Source organism: Hyperoodon ampullatus (genome assembly GCF_949752795.1).
Source record: "Hyperoodon ampullatus genome assembly, chromosome: 12".
Lineage (NCBI taxonomy): Eukaryota > Metazoa > Chordata > Mammalia > Artiodactyla > Ziphiidae > Hyperoodon > Hyperoodon ampullatus.
This window is the reverse complement of record NC_136925.1, coordinates 58,191,912-58,215,772: the sequence shown is the minus strand read 5'-3', so window position 1 is coordinate 58,215,772 and position 23,861 is coordinate 58,191,912. Positions and strand designations below refer to the sequence as shown.

Here is a 23,861-nt window from a genome sequence, read left to right as displayed (position 1 = left end):
CATTTTCATAAAAACTGAGTCTTCATTCTAAGCTCAAATACTAATTATATGTAAATTCAGGAGAATGCTCAAAAATTTCCATCCATTTGTATATTCAGCATTTTAGTGCAATGTCCTACTATTTAGTGAAAAATAGTTTTAGGCCATTCATATCTTTGAATTATCCAGTAGCTTGTAAAATTGCAAATTAAAATTTGTAAAACACTTTGAAGACTATTTCTCTGAAGTCACACAGTACTTATAATGCAAAATTAACCTTAACCTATGAAAATTCTAAAGATAATCTAATCAAGTAATGTATTTCGAACTATGCTTTGATGCTCCAGATCAATTTACATATTCCTTGATATCATCTTTAAAAAAATTTTTAATGCATTTTATTACTAATTATATTCTTAAAAGATAAAAAGAAAAAAACGAAACTACTTCAGAGTCTTCTTTGTATGCCATTTTAAAAGGTACCAGTGTCGGGCTTCCCTGGTGGCACAGTGGTTAAGAATCTGTCTGCCAATGCAGAGTTCAAGCCCCGGTCCGGGAAGATCCCACATGCCACGGAGCAACTAAGCCCGTTTGCCACAACTACTGAGCCCGACTGCCACAACTACTGAAGCCCGCGCGCCTAGAGCCTGTGCTCTGCAACAAGAGAAGCCACCCAATGAGAAGCCCGTGCACCACAACGAAAAGTAGCCCTCGCTCACCGCAACTAGAGAAAAGCCCCTGCACAGCAACAAAGACCCAACGCAGCCAAAAATAAATATAAATAAATTTTTTTTAAAAAAGTACCAATGTCATTAAAGGCCAAAGGAAACTAATTTTTACAGCCCCTGTTTAAAATTCTACAAAGCCTTTAAAGCGTATCTGTCATCATAATCCCCAGCCACTGGCAGTATTGCACAATGCACATTTTTTATACCTAATATTGTAGAGCCATATTTAAGTAGAACATTAAAAGAAACTTTAAAAAATAAAAGCTTATTAAAATCTTAAATATTTCATTCATTGAGTAGTTTCTTTGTATTTAGAGAATAAAAACAGACACGAATCTGCTAAACCTCACCACTAAGCCATGTTCCACATGCCTAAAAATGACACAATAAGAAATTTCATTTTTCTATCTTTTAAGCTTTCTAGTTGATTCAAAGCATACATGAGCTCAAAGAAAAAGCCTTCAAGTTAGTTTGTGAGGGAGAGTAGTTATAGTCTAGCACACAGAAGGAGAATGTCCTTGACCTCATCTTTGGACATTATTTTTGGATTTTTCCTAAGCTGTTAACATAAATTATTCCTAAATTTGCTGCCTCATTAAGATTTAACAGAATTATCCCAATAATTTGCTACCTAACTTTTCTTCAAAGCTGAATACAGTCATTTTTCTTGCTTGTTTACACAAAGGAAAAAACTTGAAAATTTAATGATACAGCAATAAGTAGAGTAAAAATTTTAAAAACATCTTAAAATAGGAGAATTTTCTGTATTTTAACATACATGATGATATCAAGTATTTTCACAACTACATTTCCCAGAAAGGAACAGAATGCACAAATCATTTTTCATCTTTTCATAAGACCAATAATTTTCACATTACAAAATGATGAAATACAGAATTAAATGTAGAAAATGCCTTTTAAAACCCCTAAAGAGCATCATATTTTTCCATTAGTATAAAACAATTATCTTACCAAAAAAATTAATACACTCCTAATTTCAATCAGCTTCTGATTGTTCCCTTGCATTTTTCAGTGTTGACTTACCTTAAATTATTACCTCTCATAAGAATGCATATAAAACCAACATATGAGCAAATCCACCCAGAACTAATAATTAAGCAATTCTAGCCAGTTAAGAAATATTTAGGATTTATTTTAATGCCATTAAATTTCTCATCTTTTTATTTTTAAACTAATGTGTAATTGCAGGTAGTGGAGAAACACATACTTTCACATACATGCAATTAGGATATTTTTATGCAGTCATTCTAATTCATCTTCCAATTCTATTTCTTAAAAATATGAAAATCATGATTTTCCAAAACTAAAGCATTCCAAATGTCTAATAACGTGTTTAAAAATCAAAGACCCTTATAAGTCTGAATACTTTTTTCTTTAAAACTAGATGCCAACAAGTAGAGGCCAAAAGTAGAGCAGCTCATTGTCAATGTGCTAGCTTCCAAAAGCTTGTTTGCAGGTCACTTAATTGGAACTTGGAATACAGTCTCCCATTGAAATAATGTTATAAATGCTGCTCCTTTTCCCAGGCCTTCCCACAAAAGCCCATAAGTAGTTTCAACAGAAAATTAACATTAGATACTTTCAAACAAACAAACAAAAAAGGTGCTCATATGAAAGATATAAAAAGTATCTCCTAATCTCGTCCTATTCCTAGTCCTCCTCCCCATATTTGTATTAAGCTTTCTCTTACCCACAAATAAGTCTCTTGAGAGGGAAATATTAAATTCTTTGGTTTCCAGGTTACTTGAAGCTTGTGTGCCCCACTATTACAAGTCACCCTACCCCCTGGAAAACAAACTGCCATTGAACCTATGTTATAAAACCAGCATTTGTAACACTGTATTTATTATTTATAAATGTTCTGGTTGGAATTTGGTACGCCAGAAACACACCTTCCACCCTGAAGTGACAGTATTTTGTGTGTGTGCGCCTATTCTTGCCAAACTCCGTTCTAGGTACTGGGAACGACCTGAAAAACTTTGTGAGGAAGATTAACAAGTGTCAAATTGCAAGGATGACAAATGACAAAAGGAAAGCCATGAACGCGTTGTGTTTTGTTGTTGTTGTTGTTTGGGAGGGGGGTTGACCTAGTCAGGGTGGTCATGGGTGGGAGAGGTTTGAGCTGAGATTTTGGCATTAACAAAATCAAAAGGAGAGGAAAGGAAACTCCCAGCCAGGGAAGGCTTTCCGGAGGGCAGAGGGAAACTGGCAAGTTCAAGCAAGGCCAGAGGGGCTCAAGCAGAAGGAACGAGGGCTGAGGTGGAAAAGGCCAAGCCATGTAGAACCTTCTAGAATATGGTAAAGCCTTTGTCTTCATCCTAACAATGGGAAAATACTGAAGTGTATAAGCATGTAGGTGATGTGTCCAGATTTGGATTTAGAAAATAATCATTATCACCTCCATTTTACAACTGAAGATACCGAAACTACAGCAATTAAGTAACCTGACCTACATCCACAGTGGAGTTTGTAATCCAGCTGGTATCCGAACAAGGTCTGTCAGGTTCCGAAGCCTGTACTCTCCTCACTTTCTACAGAACCTCCAAGAAGTTGAGAAGCAGAAACAAAGGCTACAGGGTGAAACAAAGCAGCTTGCGGGGTGAAAACTAAGGGTTGCAAAGAGTTCTCTCATCCCCTCCTCTCATCTTTGCAGCCTGAATCCTGAACTAAGTAGCAGAAGAAAAGAATCTCTCCACCCTCTTTCCCCTTGGTCCCCTTCCCTGCCAGCCCTATCCCAGCACATCACCCCACCAGTCTTCACTGGAGGAGGAGGGAAGCGGGCACAGGGTTGGAAGGGGCTGGGGCAGGCTCAGAGGGGTTGCAGAGCTGCTGCTCTGACCAGCAGGGCCAAGAGCAGAAGCAGGCAGGGAGCAAGAGGAAAGGAAGGACCTAAGCAAAGCAACTTAGAGAAGGGCTCACCCAACTTCTACACTTACAGACGCTGGGTGAAACAATCTCTAAGCAAGAAATCAAAAGAAGGAACCTGGCGTCTCTTCCAATCAGAAATCATGTGCCCTTGGGGACGTCACGTGGCCTGTTTCACAGGCAGTTTCCTCAGGACCTGGCCTCTGTCTGACTGCTTGCTTAAATAGCACCACCTGTGGCTTCCTGCTCTCTTCTCATTCCCATAGGTACACGTGATCCTAAATCTCAGAGAAAACCTGTCCAAATAACTCACAAGTATTTTAATATATAATTTCTGATTGCATTAAACACTGCATCAGCTAAACACTTTTAAGGGCTATTTTACTGTTAACCTGCCACTATGTACCAGTAAAACCAAAGTCTGATTCTTTACTGTATCAAATTCTAAAATCCTGTATTTCTAGGTAATACCATTTCTCTTTTTATGTGTTTTTCTCCCCAACTAAACTGTATCTCACAGACTAGATATTTCCTAGAGTGTCCTAAAAGAATTTATTTTTTTCTTTGATATTTATTTCTTTGATTTCGATTTCATTTGCTTTGATCTTTAAAAATTCACTAGCATTGTGTAGAAACATTCTAGTTAAATAAAGGGAAAAGCAACCTGAAAATATGCCCAGTTAAGAGATCAGAGCCCACAATCAAACAGAAATTCAGATCCAGCTCTTAAGATATATGAAATTGGGCCAAGATATAAAAACAGTCAGTCATCCGAATGAGGTGTTCTTTCCTAAGGCATTTAAATTCCTAACTCACTGCTCTAGAGGTCTTAGATACTGAAGTTTTCTCTCTTAGTCACATATAAGGGTTTCTTAGTGTGGGCCAGTTGGCTGGTCCCATTTCCTATTACTGATGCCACATTAATTTTTCAGACTTTTAATAGATTTCTACCAAGTTTGTCATGCACTATTAAGTTGGTACAACAATGAATAATTTTTAAAGAAACTGCGTTGCAATAATCATTACCATGAACTGGACTAAGCAGCAGGAAATCCCAGTTTACTTTCCCCACAGAGATTTCAGAATCTTTTTTTACCAGCTCTCTGCTTCTGAAAGATTCCTCCACTATGATGAACAAACACTTAGAAAGGACCTTGACATGCTACCTGGCAACACTTTTTCAAGCGGCTTTTGCAAAATTATTGTTTAAATATGATTATTTAAATAGTGTTTTTTAAAATTATTGTTTACACATATTCTATATTCCCTGTGTGGCCCAGCTAAAAATGCCACCAAAGACTCTTAAAAGCTGAGAGCAAATAGACTTATGAGCATTTAGTGTACCTTAAATATAATTTAGAATAAACTTAGTAAAAATAATTTAAAAAAAAATAGCACCTCTTTGTTGGTGATCGGAATGGATAGGAAATAGTTGGGTTGATAATCTTTTTGCTTTTTTTTCCTCTTCTTTATTTTATCTTTATTGTTCCATTCATTTTCTTTACTTCTCTCCAAATTTATCTTAGGTACATCAGTGACTAGAGAAGAAAAGTCAAACAACACGTCTAATGCATTTAAACAAAGATAATATAATCAGAAAAAAAACAAGCACTATACAAGTAGCAATCATTCTTAACTGTCATTTTCAAATCTAAAATAGGAATTGGCAAACTCTTCTGCAACAGACCTCATAATAAATATTTTAGGCTTTGCAGATCAGACGGTCTTAGTCAAAACTACCCAAGTCTGCTATAGACAAAACACAGATGGATGGGTACAACTGTTTTCTAACAAAAATTTATTTACAAAGCAGATAGATTTGGCCCATGGGCCATGGGTTCACTAACCTCTGATCTAAAGCATAACTAACAACCATCCTCTTCCCCTTGCCACAATTTTCATGATGCTAGGAAAAATCACTTTTTCATCCATCCTGTATATGTATATTTGTAACTTTTACAACAAAACCACTTGCAGCAGTGCCATTCAAAGTCTGGTTCATGGCCAGTGTCACACTACAAACCATTTGTTCCAGAAACTGAGAGAATGCTTTATAAACTTTCAGAGCAATTAGGCAAAGTAATTTTGTCTGTCAAATTTTGGCTTCTATTTTATAGATCTTTTTCTTTAACACCTTTTTGCTAATAATTCACGTTTTATTATATTTTACAAAAGTATCAGTCAGCAACATGTAAGAAATTAAAGAAAAAAAAATGGTCCTTGACCATAGATAACTTGAGAAACACTTAGCATGCTTTTCAAGGTCATCTTCAAAAGACATTTCCAACACCCAACAACTCTTATTATGAAGCTATACCCCCAGAAGTAATTTCCAAATCAGCGTGAAATGCCATTGTCTCTTTTACAAATTCTATCAGGGGCTTCCCTACCCATGCAAAACTACCATTAATTTATTTTTCAGGTGTGCCTTCTTGAACAGTAGCTTACTGTTCAAAATACAGTACCTCATAGAGACTTTGAAAAATTCAAATATAATTGTATATTCTGAGGTATGATTTTGGAAAGAGGGAGAGAGGAAGGAAGCACCTTGCCTTACATTCAGTCCTGTGAAGTTGGTTTCATCTTTGGGATCAACTCTAACAGACCATAGTGACCAAGAGCACAAGGCCCACGTGCATCTAACTAAACTCCTTATTTTACATATGATGAAAGAGAAGAGAAGAAAAACTTTTTAAAGCAGCTCAATGTCACAGAGTCAAGCCTGGTATCAAGACCTTTTAAAGGTCTCCTTCTAGTGTACTTTCTACTGGAGCAAACTGCTTCCCTCTCGCCGTTCTAGATAAGTAGTTACTACTACACACAAAACCAAAGAGCGGAAGGAATTGTCCTTATTCTGTTGTTCTTTGAAATATTAATAGTAAACAATTTTCAAATGAATGCTGCAAATAATACTTTAATGCTAACTTCTAAGAAAAATAGTAGAAAACGTTTAAAATTTAAAAATTAAGAGTTTGTGGGAATAGACATGCTTTCTTTCTAGGATTAACATATCTGTGAGCCCTAGAAAAAGACTTAAGACAGGGGTAAATTAAGAGCAAGTTGATCTGGGTAATAAGTCTGACTGTATCATTATGAGTTAAGGCAAAATTACCCAGTCTGTTTGTGCAACCATTTCTCTACTACATTTCTCAACAATATGCATAATGACTAACATGGTTAAAATGATATATCTTCACAGAGAACACATATTTGAAATATCAATTATTAGCTTCTTTTGTACCTGTGAGCTTGTCAGAACTTTTAAAAAGTTCGTAGCATTCTCTGTATTACGAGCATTATCCGAATTGCTTCATAAGATGCCACTGGGTTTTATTTCCCATGCAGGTTTTTTCATATGGAAAATCAAATCAATACACTGAGCTGCTTGTAATTTCAGATATATAAGAAATAGACCTACCACTGATTGTAGCAACATGAATTAAATGTACTAATTTTAAACAAAAGCCACAAAATATGCTAATGAAGTACCACATATTTTAAATCCATTTCTAAAATACATTCTTAGCCCACCTCCATCTGCTGTTAGTAAACTGGCACTCTGGAAAAGGAAACCATTTTTAACATAATCTGGGCTGGAAGCCTGGCTCCACACACTAGCTGTGTGACCTTAGATAAGTCACATAAATTCTCCTGACCTAAGTTTCCTCCTCTCTAATGTGAGGATAATAATAATAGCTACCTCAGGGCTTCCCTGGTGGCACAGTGGTTGAGAGTCCGCCTGCCGATGAGGGGGGCGCGGGTTCATGCCCCGGTCTGGGAAGATCCCACATGCCGCGGAGAGGCTGGGCCCGTGAGCCATGGCCCCTGAGCCTGCACGTCCGGAGCCTGTGCTCCGCAATGGGAGAGGCCACAACAGTGAGAGGCCCGCGTAACGTAAAAAAAAAAAAAAGTAATAATAATAATAATAATAGCTACCTCATAGGAACATTTAAACATTGACTTAGGGACTTTCCCTGGTGGTCCAGTGGTTAAGACTCCGTGCTTCCACTGCGGGGGTATCTGACAGTTATCAGCCTATGACTTTGAGTAAAAGTAATCTACAAAAGGAAAAGGGGGAGTGGAAATGGCTGCTGGGAAGACAACCAGCAATGCAGCAGAGGCAGCACTAGATAATGAAAGGGCACTGACCCAAAGACTAGTCTGCCAACAAGCATCTTTCCATCAATTCACTTCATTTTTTTATCTGAGAACTTAAAAATCTGGCCAATCCATGGAGAAATAGCTAATTCTAGGTTTGGGGGATAAAATGTACAAGAGAAAGCTAGAAATTCAAAGACTCCTGGGATCATGTCAGAAGGTCTCTAGAGCCAGTTTGAAAGTTCCCCCCCAGGCCAAAGATGAGACAATTTGAACATCAAATGACCATAACAGTAAACTTCTACACAACTTGATTTCTTCAATGATAAACATGCACGCGTGCACGCACACACACACACACACACACACACAAATGAAAACAAAAGGAGGAGGAGATCTAGAGATCTCCTAGAAAAGAGACTGAAGAGATGTATCAAATATAATGCATAGACTTTGGTTCCTAAATCAAACCAGCTTTTAAAAAATTACAATACAGGGACTTCCCTGGTGGTGCAGTGGTTAAGAATCCGCCTGCCAATGCAGGGGACATGGGTTCAAGCCCTGGTCTGGGAAGATCCCACATGACGTGGAGCAACTATGCCCGTGCGCCACAACTACTGAGCCTGCGTGCCACAACTACTGAGCCCGCACACCTAGAGCCTGTGCTCCACAACAAGAGAAGCCACCACAATGAGGAGCCCGAACATCAAAACGAAGAGTAGCCCCCACTCGCTGCAACTAGACCGTGCACAGCAACGAAGACCCAACGCAGCCAAAAATAAATAAATAATTGCAATACAATCAGAGAAATATGAATATGACAGGGTATTTGATGATATTAGGAATGACCATTATTTTTCTCACGTAGTAAGGACATTTCAAGGATGCTTACTATTATATGCTTAATAAGATTCCTCATCTTTTAAGGATATACATTATTTACAGAAAAGAGGACCTCTCTGCGATTTACCTCAAAATAATCCAGTGAAGAAGAGGTAATGAATACATGAGGCACATTATACTATTCTACTTTTGAATATGCTTAAAAGTTTCTATAATCAATTTTTTTTTTTTTTTCAGTACGCGGGCCTCTCACTGTTGTGGCCTCTCCCGTTGCGGAGCACAGGCTCCAGACGCGCAGGCTCAGCAGCCATGGCTCACGGGCCCAGCCACTCCACGGCACGCAGCATCCTCCCGGACCGGGGCACGAACCCGTGTCTCCTGCATCGGCAGGCGGACTCCCAACCACTGCGCCACCAGGGAAGCCCTCAATTTTTTTTTTTTAAACCCAGGAGCATGGGAGGAACAACAGCTGCATAATCTAGTAACTAGGGGTCTCTTCTGGTTCTAGTTTTCTGTGATTTGGAATAAAGGTACCAACTGTTACTACCTGTACTAATTAGGACATTTTATGGTGAAATTAAACAAAGAATGGTGTCCAAACTAATAATCCAGCTGATTTTATAACCTTTAGTTTATCTCAAAATTAACATAGTAGAAATAGAATCCTAAGCCTATAGTCTAGTTTTTCTTTTTTCAAACTGTAAGTATCAATCCACTAGTGGGTTATGAAATCACCTTAGAAGATAAAAAAAAAAAAGCACTTTTTAATAACTAGAATGGAATGGATTGGAATGGAAAGAAAAGGAAAGCAAAGCAAAGGACAGAATGGTAAACAGTACACTGCTTATGATACATGTATTACTTCGTGAAATTTCAGTTTTTTACATATATATGTATATTGGGTGGCAATGTAAGATCTATTTCTTACTTTGAACATAAGACATACTTTTGCTGTATTTTACTCAATATAACAGTACTAAGAAGAGGAACAGACTTAATAAAACAGTATTTAAAAGACCACTGGAGTGTTCACTATTTTGTTTTATACCTTACCTGTTTAAAACTAAAGTGTCCTCCTGTCTGTAGCTACTCATTTTTGCCATTTCAAATGTTTCATAAGTCCATTTTGCAGATATCCAGAGAAGGAAAATCCTAATCTCTGAAGGTAATAGTTATAATGTGAAATAGGTCTAATAATTCTGGTATCGTGAGGATGACACAGAGTAAAGCCCCCAATTCAGAATGCAACCTCTTGGTAAAAATAAAGAAGTACAGGGTTTTTCTAAATTCCCTTAGTTTCCTCTTATCAATAACTATTAAACTTCCCTATGAACTGGATTATCTACATTTTTCTTTTGTTAGGCATCACAGACAGGGTTAAGTTTAAAATTATCTGATGTGAGCTGGGCAAAAAAGGGGGAAAGAATTCTGTGAATATTAACTGTTATAGTACAGTTTAATATACCATTATAAGTAGTTTGTCTGTCTTTCTATTTCAGTGAGTCCTGATGATTTATGGTCAACTTGCTAGACATCTGTTTGCATATCTTCTTTGCCTTTCATTTGCACGTTTATTTGTATGGTTTATTTGCAGGTTTATTTGTATGGTTTTCATTTGCAGGTTTATTTGTATGGTTTATTTGCAGGTTTATTTGTATGGTTTATTTGTATGGTTTTCATTTGCAGGTTTATTTGTATGGTTTATTTGCAGGTTTATTTGTATGGTTTTCATTTGCAGGTTTATTTGTATGACCAGACTATAAAATCCCTCTTTTCCTTACTGAACTTCATTTTATTTCTAGCTTTTAAATCATAATCTAAGTTCTAAAATACAATTTACTATTATACTTTTTATTTAGTTCATATGAAAATACAATGAGCAAAGTTTTCAAGTAATATCAAGTTTACAATAAAAACATTATAAAGATCAATGACCATAGAAGCAAAATGTAGAAAGCTTTTGGCAATATGCCCTGGATCTTTCACTGGATTATTTAGAGTAACTTTACTGTTTAGCAAAAAAAAAAAAAAAAAAAAGTATCAGTTGTAGTAGAGCCTGTAAACGCATCCCATACATTTATTACATTTGTTGATTTTCATAATGATTTCAGTAGCCATTTTAATGTGCTCTAATGAATCTGATCTTGTTGACAAAGGCTGTAACTCTCTCATCCATGAGTTGGCTTTTTTTACCTAAAGCACCACATATGTCATTTTATGTAAATTAACTAATTTTCCTAAAGTTTGTTTAATTCCCTCAAAAAACTACAAGGGAATGAATTATGGGAGAAATTAATGTAATGAGGTTAGTCCATCTGTCATTGCTGGTTGATTGTTTTCATACTTGCTGTTAGCCAAAAGGCTGAGAATGAATTCGATTTTTTTTTTTTTTTTTTTTCTGTACGTGGGCCTCTCACTGCTGTGGCCTCTCCCGTTGCGGAGCACAGGCTCCGGACACACACAGGCTCCGCGGCCATGGCTCGCGGGCCCAGCCGCTCCGCGGCATGTGGGATCTTCCGGGATCGGGGCACGAACCCGTGTCCCCTGCATCGGCAGGCGGACTCTCAACCACTGCGCCACCAGGGAAGCCCATCGATTTTGCTTTTATATTCTTTTCCTTTTTTCTTGTTACTTAAGCAGTCAAAATCTTTGAAGTAACCATTCTTAAAACTTCTTAAGTATACAACTTAGAATATTACCTTCTATATTTCATAGAATTACTCTGAATAATCTTTGGCAAATTACTAAAACTTTCCAAAAAAATAATTTACCCCTCTCATTCATTGTGAGGATTAAGTAAATAAATAATAAAGCATTTACTGATGTGCTAGAAGCACTCAATGATATTATTATAAAATACTGCTCTCAAAGGGCACATTTTTTAATATTTAATTCAACAAATATATTTGGGCAAAAAATTTTGGTAAGATTAAATTAATAAAAATTTACGGAGGCAAGTTCATGCCACACACTGCTGTAAGGACAGCATTAACAAATTGAATCTTCCCAACAACCTTATGAGATAACTACCATTATTAAACCAATTTTAGAGATAATGAAAGTAAGCCCAGACACTTATTCAAAGTACACAATAGAAAAGTGTAGAAGTAAATTTTGTCCCTTGACAGTCTGACTCCACAGCCCTCACTTTTAACCACCTAACTTTAACACTATTAGTGATATATTAGTGGATAGTATCCAAAAAAAAATGAGTTTCTCTAGCTCTCTGTTTACTGAATTGACGAAGCTTACATCTTTAAAAGCAAGTTTCTAACCACAACTAAAAATTTTAATTATATTTTTTCATGAAAAGAATCAAGAGCATTCAGGGACTTCCCTGGTGACACAGTGGTTAAGAACCGCCTGCCAATGCGGGGGACACAGGTTCGAGCCCTGGTCCGGGAAGATCTCACATGCTGCAGAGCAACTAAGCCTGTGTACCACAACTACTGAGCCTGCGCTCTAGAGCCCACGAGCCACAACTACTGAGCCTGAGTACCACAACTACTGAAGCCCGTGCGCCTAGAGCCCGTGCTCCGCAACAAGAGAAGCCACCACAATGAGAAGCCCGCGCACCACAGCCAAGAGTAGCCCCCGCTCGCCACAACTAGAGAAAGCCCGCGTGCAGCAACAAAGACCCAATGCAGCCAAAAATGAATAAATAAAAATAAATTTACAAAAAAAAAAGAATCAAGAGCATTTATAAAATTTGAAGATTAGAAAAAGGAAAAAAGAAATTGCTCAGAAACCTCCCATCTTAACACAACCACTGTGAATTTTGGTGACAAAGCACCTAAAGTATTTACACAATTGTAAACAAACAGCACATATATTTTCCCCCTACTTTTTCACTTTGCATTTTATATAGGAAATGTTCACTATTACATAGTTTTCAGAAATATTTTCATAATATATAATTCCATACTATGTAGTCTAAAGGCACTAGTATAGCTTATTGAACCACACTCTAATGGACATTTGGGTTTTCCCCAATATTTTTACTATTTAAAAACACTGTGACACACATATTTATAAATAAAACTTCTTCCCACAAGACTATGTCCTTATAGTTGGAATTCCATGAGTGACTCTACCCCATGTATGAACATTGCTCAAGATCCCAACAAACTCCATTCTAAAAGGACTATAACAGTACATTGTCAGAAGCCATGTAGATATAACATTAAAATCACTGAGTATTATTTTTAAGAGATATTGCCAATCTGATAAGTTACAATTGTATTTTGACGTGCATCCTTTGATACTTATGAAGTTGAATAATTTTCCATATATTTGTTTACTGAGTTTTATCTTTTATACCCTTTGCCAGATACCAATTATTTTTTATTATTTGGGACAAATATTTGCCTTAAGTCCTTTCACAATAAAATTTGAAATATGCATTACAGGCTTCCCCGATAAATTACAGAAAGGTACAGGATATAATTTACCCTTTTTTTAAAATTGACTCAGGACAATCACTTACTATACCAAGTACTGAGATTCAATCTTTATTTGATACACATTTTTCTGTTACAAAATTTTTTTCCAGGTAAAGGGAGGTTTCAATTGATACTTTAAAATACTTAAGATTCAAAGTATTTTTTAATATACTACTTAATAGTATTAGCTAATGAATAAGGAATAAAATGATAATTTCCCATATCTCTAAAATCTTCAATAATTATAAGTTAGACCTAGAATTCTGTGAGGTAAAATAAGGATTACAGTAATTTCAATGAGGAGAACTGAATGCCACATTTAGGAAAGACATGTGACTAAAAAAAAAAAAAAAAAATCACTGAAGTACTCTGTTTTGAACCTTGATTTAAGTGTGGCTTCATAGTTAAGGGCTGTGATTATCTTAAGAGAGTAGAGTTAATTAAACTAAAGCTCTCCACAAATTTTTACACTCTGTGGGAAGCATACTAAGTTATTCCTATCAGCAGTAGAATGAAAGACTCTCCATTGCACGCTCCCACTCAACTTTCAGAGGCAGGATTCACAGCAACCTCAAACCTCTGGATGGTTTACTGGGTTTCTAACCAATTGACCAACGACCCTTCCACTTGTAAAGAGAACAGACCCATCCAGGTCCAGGTCAGCAACTCACTAATGCTGGATTCTCTCCCAGAAAACATTCAACCTATAGGGCCAAAGTTGTGGCTCAGGTTGTACTGCTTCCTCAACATTTCTGAAAGATTTTCCTTTTACATACATTTGTATATTTTATTTCATATATATATTTATTTATTTTACTTACCTTTATTTATATTTTTATGTATTTATTTATATTCCAATACATATCATTTTGGCCAGTAAACATCTGTTAGATGAATGGGCACTGCTGAATTAGCAGTAGGTCCAGAATAACTGAGGTGGTTATAAACCATGGAATGTTGTGGCCCATTGTTTTCTGAAGTAGCTCATAAACTACAGAATGATCTGGCCCCAAATTCTGTGAGACACGCCTTAATATTATCTGTGATAGTTGTATCAATAGACTACCAACAGACAATTATTAATTAACAACCCAAACTCAAAAACATGACAAGTACTTAAGGTGAAGTAATTATTAAGAAAAAAATATATGTATCACTAAATTTACTATTCATTGCTTCTAAACACATATTTATTTAATAAAGTACTTACTTCCACAATCATCTATAATATCGATAGTAGCAAATGGCAAATCTACCAGAGAATCCACTGTGTTGGCTTCAAATTCTTCCGACATTTCCCTTTTACTTGACACATTTTCACACTCATTGGAATTTATTTCTCCTTTAACATCACAAAAAGAAAAGTATATTATTTTATTTATTTTAACTCATATCCTAAGCTAAAATAATTCAACTAACTGAACTCAATATAAATTAACATCTGTTAAGAAATGCTAAAACCGGTATTCAAATATATTGTATAGCTATTTATATAAATATATATACCATATTCTCCATTTTTATAAATGCATTTTTATGTTAAACAGCTTTAATAATTTTCTGAAGCACAGTACTCAACTCAGGGTTAAATGAGGTTGAGTTAATCAACAAGCCTCAAGATCCTTTATAGCTGCATTTTCTTAATTCTAAAACTACAGTTTTTCACATACCTTTTGAAAACAAGCCAACAAGGTTTTGGCAGTCTTTTCCATGTTTATTTTTTAACAATATCACTTATCTGTTCTCATCTGTACAAGCTCTGACTTTTACTTTTTTCTTCATAAAGACTTTTAAATTTTTTTCTCTCCATTATTATATTAACATTGGAAATTCAAACATTAAAAATACATAGCTCTAAATACGCTTTTCTAGAAATTCAGTGGTTAAAAAGCAAAAAGATCTTACAGTTTCCCGACAGCTCTCCCATGGATACATATTAATATTAGAGCCGCATTTCACATTTGGTCCTTGTTTTGTTTTGTTTTTATGGGTGGAACAATCATATGCATTGGGAGGAGGTTAAGGGAAAGAGGGTGTCTGTTCAAATTGATAGAGTCAATTGCTAAATTTATCAGTAGGTGGTCTCCCCAGTACTATTATTCTCCATGCTTTTATTGACAGACACAAATGTTGTTTGAACTAGAATTGAACAAAATCCTGGGATACTTATCTAATTTCTACTCTATATATTGAGTAAAGATTAATTTACCACTAACAATATTAAAGAAGTCATTTATTTCATTCTGCTGTAATCCTCTATTTTCATATATCAGGCCTTAAAAAAACACACTTCATTAAGAATATGGCTTCAATATACAAGATAATAAATATCCTGATAGGTCATAGCTAACATAAACCAAAAAAAACTAAATTTTTATTGCAATTTGGGTAATCTCTAATATTACTTACACACACACACCCCTATTTTCTAGATAAAAGCAAAAAATGACAATAAAACCTTTTTGTTGTTGCTTTTTGTATATCAGCTAATCATGTTCAATACCAAAACCAAAAAAATTAATAGTACATTCTTAATAATGCTATTTATTTATATTACACTTCAAACCTTATTGAGTATGAGTGCCTGGAACGCAGGTGTTCAACAAATGTTAGTTTACTCTAAATCGAATCAAACTCACAGCTATTTGAAATATGTGAGAACAAGTAAATGTTTCCTTTCTATGTTTACACTTGCATTGAAAAATACAAATGCAGCTTATATTTAAACAAAAGATTTAATAGATCAACACATAACTTTATATTTTGGGGCACATGCAGCTATGCAGAAAATATCATCACTGACCATGTAGCTTACACTTAAAAGCTAGCAACAAAGAGTATTTGTGCAGTTACAAGTGCACAAAGCTGAATGAAAATCTGGACAAAATGAAATAAACCCAACTTTTGTTTTTCTATTTTAATCTAAGAACTTAGTAATAAATTCTAAGGATCTAATGTACAGCATAGTGACTAGAGTTAATAATACTGTACTGTATACTTGAAATTTGCTAAGAGAGTAGATCTTAAGCATTTTCACCAAAAAAAAAAAAGTGAAATGTGGATGTGTTAATTAACTTGACTGTGCCAATCATCTCACAATGTGTACTTATATCAAATCATCACGCTGTACACTTTAAATATATACAGTCTTATTTGCCAATTGTACCTCAATAAAGCTGGGGAGGGGAGAAATTAGTGACATTAAATTGGCCCATTTAACAGTGACATCTCAATACTAGCTCCAAAGTGCCACTTGGAAATATACTGGATTCTTGGCAATATGTGGAATGGGGAAGGAAGGCTGAATTCTATGCTCACATTCTGAAGGCAAGATGAAGAATTAAATAACATGATGAATTAAATTTAGTCATTTTTTTAAATGAAAAATGTTGTTGAAACAATTTAATGTTTACTTTATCTTAACCAATTAATCAACAACAATTAGAGAACAAGTGCTATGTGGATCTCTCTGGCTATACCAAAAGGACAATCGAGCAGTGACAATGGTGATAATAGTGGTGTTTGGGTAACATGCAAGGCAAGCTGGCTACTATAAAAGAAAGAGTTGGGGACTAGAAATCAGGAGACAGGGACTTCCCTGGTGGTCTACTGGTTAAGGTTCTGTGCTCCCAATGCAGGGGGCCCAGGTTCAATCCCTGGTCAGGGAGCTAGATCCCGTATGCCACAACTGAAGATCCCACGTGCTGCAACTAAAGATCCCAGATGCCTCAACTAAAGATCCCGCACGCGGCAACGAAGATCTCCCGTGCCGCAACTAAGACTCAGCACAGCCAAATAAATAATTTTTTTTTTTTTTTTTTTTTTTTGCGGTACGCGGGCCTCTCACTGTTGTGGCCTCTCCCGTTGCGGAGCACAGGCTCCGGGCGCACAGGCTCCGGGTGCACAGGCTCAGCGGCCATGGCTCACCGGCCCAGCCACTCCGCGGCATGTAGGATCTTCCCGGACCGGGGCACGAACCCGTGTCCCCTGCATCGGCAGGTGGACTCTCAACCACTGCGCCACCAGGGAAGCCCAATAAATATTTTTTTAAAAAATCAGGAGACAGATATTCTAGTATTAGACCTGCCACTCACTTGTGATCCTGGGCAAGTCGTGTGAATTCTCTAGGCCCTAGTAGTTATCTCATCTATTAGATGACAAGGTTGTCCTAGTTGACAAATTCTAAAGCTTGGTCGTACATTAGAATCACCTAAAGAGCTTTTTTTAAATGATCAACATCTGGGTCTCACCCCAGGCCACCTAAATCAGAATCTCTGGAAATGAGGCCAGCCTCTTGTACTTTTATAAAGCCTCGCAGGGTGACTCTAACGTGCAATGAAGTTTGAAAACCACTGCTCCCCTTTCAATTATTCCATACCTTGATTCTATGCCAGACTAAGAAATTATGTTAACAGTTGAGAACAATCAACTTAAAAGTAAAAACTCTGATTAATCGTCTACTGGCAGGGAAAACATTCCTGATGACCAGCTCAGGGCTGAGTGAGGTAATCCAATCTCCTTCCACGTACAATCACAGCATGAATACATCATGTTATAGATGTCCACTTACATGTCTTCTCCATTAGACTCTAAGCTAAAGTGACCAGATAATTTACGGCCCAAACCAGGGCTCCTTTGAAAAGTGAAAGGGGGAACTTTTCAAATTACACCCCTATCTGTCTGTATGGTCACCCTACTCTAAGTTCCTTAAGTGCTATGTCTTATCCTCCTTTGATTCCTCAATGCCTAGCACAGTGTCCAACTCACAGGAGGTGCTCAATACACTTGTACTGAACAACAAAGGTAAGTACCCATTTGGGAGTGGTTAATAAATTACTCAAGCTCCATGGCCACACAGCTATCTCAGTGCTCCTAAAAATAACTCCTGGTGTTTAATGGCATCCTTAGCACATCGCAGATTCATTTTCACAGGGTAAATGATATTCTATTTGACATAAAAATAAAAATTGAAGTATAACATGACTTGCTCAACATCATTCCCCATCTTGTTAAATAAAGTACATGTAAACTCTTGAAGCTTGGGATTAACATACACAGACTACTATATATAAAATAGATAACCAACAAGGACCTACTGTATAGCACAAGGAACTCTACTCAATATTCTGTAATAACCTATAAGGGTGAAGAATCTGAAAAAAAATGAATATATGTATATGTATAACTGAATCATTTTGCTGCACACCTGAAACTAACACAACATTGTAAATCAACTATATGCCAATAAAATGTTTTTTAAAAGACTTTTTTATTTTAAAATAAATAAATAAACTCTTGAGTGCAATGGTATGTCAAAATCAACAAGCGTCTAGAACTTGAAATACAAACTTTGTTCTATTAAATTACAGAGTAGTTGAAAACCTTTTTGTAGATATGAATTATTAACTCAGAAAAAAGAGAATACCACTTTCAAGTAACTCTTGAGAGAACTGCTGGCCATTCTATAGAACAATGTTTCTCAGCAGGGCTCATATCTGGAAGCCTTCCTCCAGTTCTCTAAGCTCTAGTGTTTGGGCAAAGGCTGGCAGACCTGAATTAAACACAGCCATCAAAACTACACTTTCTTTTACAGAAGTGCAAATATTTTGCTTTGGGAAAACTGCCTTAAAATAACCAACCTTTAAATAAAGCATTTAAACTGTAAATTCACCATTTTAAGTACTTAAAATCTGGTCTAACTATAGTTAAAATAAAATTCTATCTTTTATACAAATCCAAATAATAGTAACACAGCTAAGTGCATTAATACTAAAAGACAGGTGAAACTGGTTAACTACTACTAGTAACAACAACAGCTAACATTTGAGCACGTTTCTATGCCAGGCACAGCTGGAAGCACTTTACAGACAGTAACTCATTTAACCATGCTATCAGGGAGTACTCTTATTATACTCATTTTACACCCTAGCCGATTAAGTAATCTGCCTCAGGTTACAGCTAGTAGGTCTTGGGGCTAGAATTTGAATCCAGTTACTCAACGGCCAAAACCCACCCTTTCCAGCAACATGCACTTCTGGAAAGTTCACATACGCAGTTTATAGCACTATAAACTGAGGCAATCCTTTCAGAAAGCAATCAGGAGCCATGAAAATTTTCTTCTTACCCCAACAGATACCAGATACATATCTGGGAGTCTATCATACTTGCTAAAATAGATTCACCTCAGCTCTGTTTAAACAAAAAAGAAAAAGTTTAACAACTTAAATGCCTAATAATAGGGAAATGGTTAAACAAAGGATACTCACTATAATGACAACTAAGAATAATGGCTAGGAAGACTACAACAGCTGAAAAAAGTTCATAACAAATACAGGATTCCCTGCTATCTGAAAGCAAGAGCCTTCCTACAAAAACTTTTGTAAGCCAAAATGATGTCAAGTGAAGAAGCAATTATCTTTGGTTGAAAAATCCTTTTAGGATTTCTTTTGATTAGTGAAAACAGGTGCTAATGCAGGTCTTTCGTAAATGTAAAAGCAAAGTGACATAATGTGAACTTTTGAAAAGCAGGGGATACCTGTACTGACCTTTTGAAAAGCAGATATAAGACTACTTATGCACTTGCACTATGTTTACAATTATATATGAAAAGGCTGACATACCTGCACTCAATATATTTCTGCTATTCAAATGTTTTAAACAGAATTAATATTACTTTTATAAGAAAACAATGCACACATTTAAAATATATTATAAAACCATACACGAAGTATACACTAATATTCAAATATAGGTGCACTTCAGCAAATGCCTTCATCAAAGACAGACCAATAGAAGAGGAAAAGGATAGTCTGTCCTTTGTCACACAAAATGTAAGTTTCCTATTTGGATAACCAAGTACAACTTTACTGAGCAAGATTCTCTTTTATTCACTCTACTAGGTATATAGTAGGTATATTCCCCAAGAACCAGTAGAAAGGGTCAATCCCATCATCCATGTCAGTCCTGACCTGGCTACTAAAAATAGAAACATCTTACAGCTGGAGAAATGTTGAGAGTGGTCAACAAGTCACCTGATCTCCATGCTTTGGTTTCCACATCATTAAAAAAGAAACTAAAGTATAACCCAAATTACTAGAGAGTAATGGACTAAAGTTAATAATATCTGAAGAGGAATGTAAGAAGACAGTAAACTCCACAAACATCTTAAAAGTACGCCGTCAGCATCTTCAGTTGCAAGGTCAGACACTAAAGGAGCTGGGGTGTGAATCCTTTCTCTTTGACACTGACAATCCCCTACAGGCCCCCCTTTAAAAATGCATCTCAAAAACTCCCGCCCTCGGGCTTCCCCAGTGGCGCAGTGGTTGAGAGTCCGCCTGACAATACAGGGGACACGGGTTCGCGGCCCGGTCCGGGAAGATCCCACATGCCGCGGAGCGGCTGGGCCCGTGAGTTATGGTCGCTGAGCCTACGCGTCCGGAGCCTGTGCTCCGCAACGAGAGAGGCCACAGCAGTGAGAGGCCTGCGTACCGCAAAAAAAAAAAAACAAACAAAAAACTCCCGCCCTCAGCATCCACCTACAAGGTCTTCATCATTTCATTCCCTCAACAACTGTAAACATAGTTACACTAGTTAATGGCTATTGCATAACATTTTAACATTTTCATGCTTTTTATATCTTTTTATGCGTTTATATTATAAAAACCTCACAGAAGAGCACCTTTTCTCTAATTGGCTTGTTGGTCCCTTTCACCAAAAGTCCAACCCCTAACCCGCTCTACCCACAAAGTTCAGTCCACAGCAAATGCCGACCTAAACTGGAAATCAATTCTGGGCCCTCCTGCAGATCTGGCGCCAGTTTAAAGAGGTCATTTCCACACCTAGAATAAAATCCTAGAAGGAAACCCCAAGTGTAGTGGTTCAGGTCTTTGATTGTTTGTGATAAAGCATAAAAACTGAGCTTTTTCTAGGTTTGCCGACCACACAATAACACCGTCGGAGGGTGTGTGAAGGAATCAAGTTTCTAAAAGGTCATAAAATCTTCGGGAAAGAAAAGTGAAACTTAGCGTGGGTTCACACCCCCGGCCTCCAGTCGCACCAGCAGTGCGTGCACTAACGAAAACGCTTGCTTACAAGCAGCACTGATCACAACCCGGTTGCACTGGGCTCCTCGCGGCTACAGGATTCCCGCGCTGAGCGGGGAGAAGAGCCCCCGAGCTGAGCAGGCGTGGGGTCGCGCTCCAAGCGCTAGGGGCGCAAGGGGGGGCGAGGCCGGGCCCTCCCCGAGGCCGAGCGCCGAGCGGGGCCCACGCCCCCGGGCTCCGGTCACCCCACCCGGCCCGCTCGGCTGCCCGGGCTCACCGGCTCCGGTGCGCTCCATAGTGCTGGCGTTGGCTGGCTGCAGGTCTCTGCAGGCGGCTGCGGCCTGGAGCTGCAACCTGAGGCCAGCTGGGAGGGGGGTGCGGAGGCGGAGGCCGGGGCGGGGCCGCGGGGCGCGAAGGCGGGGCTGGGGGCGGTAGCCGGGGAGGGCGGCGGGGGCTCGGGCCGAGGCGGCCAGTCCTGCGGAGACGCCGAGCCCCCAGAGCCGCAGTCCCCGCAGAAGCTGCATGCCCATGCCGGGAGCCGGGAACGAGCGGAAGGGGCCGACCCGCTGCGGCTGCGGTACCGGATTCCGGCCAGCGACGCGGGCCCGGCGCGGGGAGGGCGGGGGCCTCCTCTCTGCGCTGCGACGCTCCGCCCCCGCTCCCGGCCGGGGCCCCCTGCAGCCTTTGGCGGCGCTCAGAAATCTCCAGTGGCACGGCCTTTACCATCCACCAAGTTTGGAGGGGTGAGGTTGGGCCTGGGCTGAAAGCGTTCCCCGATCTTGAGGATCCATGTGTTTAGTTTTTTTTTTTGCGGCACGCGGGCCTCTCACTGCTGTGGCCTCTCCCGTTGCGGAGCACAGGCTCCGGCCGCGCAGGCTCAGCGGCCATGGCTCACGGGCCCAGCCTCTCCGCGGCATGTGGGATCTTCCCGGACCGGGGCACGAACCCCCTGCATCGGCAGGCGGACTCTCAACCACTGAGCCACCAGGGAAGCCCCATGTGTTTAGTTTTAAAAAGGGCTTTCAAAACACAGAGTTGTGATTTAAAAATATTTGGGAAGAGCGAGATGTATAGGAACAAGACCTTGTCCATCTGTATAATTAGATAATTTACTTTGCTTTAAAGAAAAAAACCCCAAATTGTAGCGATATCTCAAAGTTTTAACAATGGTTTCACGCCTAGAAATTAAATGGAAAGCAGCTATTGGTGTTTGTAGGGTAAAGCACTAATATGAATAAAATGGGAGAAAAAAACAATTTAGTTAATTAATAAAAAAAAACTTCTGAGTTTGGGTCAGAATTGTACTGTAGTTTTCTTTTAAGTGCAAAGAAGCCATGCAGTAAGAAAATGAGGTACATCGCTCAACAAATTAATGTGTCCTATTTTGCAAATGATAACACTTATCTTTTTTTTTTTTAATTTTTGGCTGTGTTGGGTCTTCGTTGCTGCGCGGGCTTTCTCTAGTTGCGGTGAGTAGGGGTTACTCTTCATTGCAGTGCACGCACTTCTCACTGCGTTGGCTTCTCTTGTTGTGGAGCACGGGCTCTAGGCGCGCGGGCTTCAGTAGTTGTGGCTCGCGGGCTCTAGAGCACAGGCTCAGTAGTTGTGGCGCACGGGCTTAGTTGCTCTGCGGCATGTGGGATCTTCCCGGTCCAGGGATTGAACTCGTGTTCCCTGCATTGGCAGGCGGATTCTTTTTTTTTTATTTTAATTTATTTATTTCATTTATTTTATTTTTGGCTGCGTTGGGTCTTCATTGCTGCATGAAGGCTTTCTCTAGTTGTGGCGAGCGGGGGCTACTCTTTGTTGTGGTGCACGGACTTCTCATTGCAGTGGATTTTCTTGTTGCGGAGCATGTGCTCTAGGAGCACAGGCTCAGTATTTGTGGCTCATGGGCTCCAGAGCACAGGCTCAGTATTTGTGGCGCATGGGCTTAGTTGCTTCACGGCATGTGGGATCTTCCCAGACCAGGGCTCGAACCCATGTCCCCTGCATTGGCAGGCGGATTCTTAACCACTGCACAACCAGGGAAGCCCTGGCAGGCGGATTCTTAACCACTGCACCACCAGGGAAGTCCCAGATAACACTTACCTTGAATACATCCTAGAATGGAGATGGAAGCAAGGACCTCACTCAGCCACAATAGTTGACATCAAAACCATACACAAGAAGTCATAAAGCTTGTTACCCTAAAATAATTCTAGCAAGTTGGGTATCTGGTTTGCACACCCATAGCAATTATGGGCTGATTGGAGAGGGACAACAGATTCCTCTAAAATCTACTCCGTCCTGAGGGTGTGCAGGTGAAATCAGACAAGTCTTTTCCTTAAGGAGCCGGTCACCTAATAGCAGAGAAAGAAACATGAGTAAATTGCAATAGGTAATACACTAAAAGAAAAAAAAAAAGGAGTCCACAGTCAACATTGAAGGGGATCAAAATATGCCACTTTAGCGTTAAGATAATTTTTGGAGGCAACTGAGAAACGGCAGATACTGAAGAACTCTCTGCCCTCTCCTTTCTGCCTAATAGCGGGGCATCAGTTTTACTTTGTGAAGGTGTCGTAAATTTCCACTTGTAAAGGCAGTGTAGGCACAGGGTCCTAACCACTGGACCGCTAGGGAATTCCCGTGAAGGCACAGACTCTTTTAAAAGTGTTTGTTTGCCCAAGTGCATAGAGGTTATTCAATGAACAGTGTTGAATGAATGAATAAAAGTTTTTGGTACTTGTTAAAAAAAAGAAAGCAACACACCCAAATAAATTTCAAAAAAAGAAAGAATGTCATGGGTAATCTTAATGTCCCAAAGCTTCACCAGCTTGAGGCTAAAAATCAGTTGATATTAA

At 38.5% G+C, this 23,861-nt stretch overlaps 1 protein-coding gene across 1 annotated transcript in view; it reads right to left on the bottom strand.

Moving 5' to 3' along the window:
• AKAP7 (A-kinase anchoring protein 7) overlaps positions 1-21,613 on the bottom strand; it is a gene marked incomplete at both ends in the record, with an annotated part of 130,388 nt that extends 108,775 nt beyond the window's left edge. The window contains 3 exons of the mRNA XM_079716298.1: positions 4,992-5,131; positions 14,187-14,318; positions 21,296-21,613. Of these exons, the coding sequence (XP_079572424.1) occupies positions 4,992-5,131; positions 14,187-14,318; positions 21,296-21,548 (525 nt within the window). The remainder of the gene's footprint in view (positions 1-4,991; positions 5,132-14,186; positions 14,319-21,295) is intronic.
• Between the last annotated feature and the right edge of the window lie 2,248 nt (positions 21,614-23,861).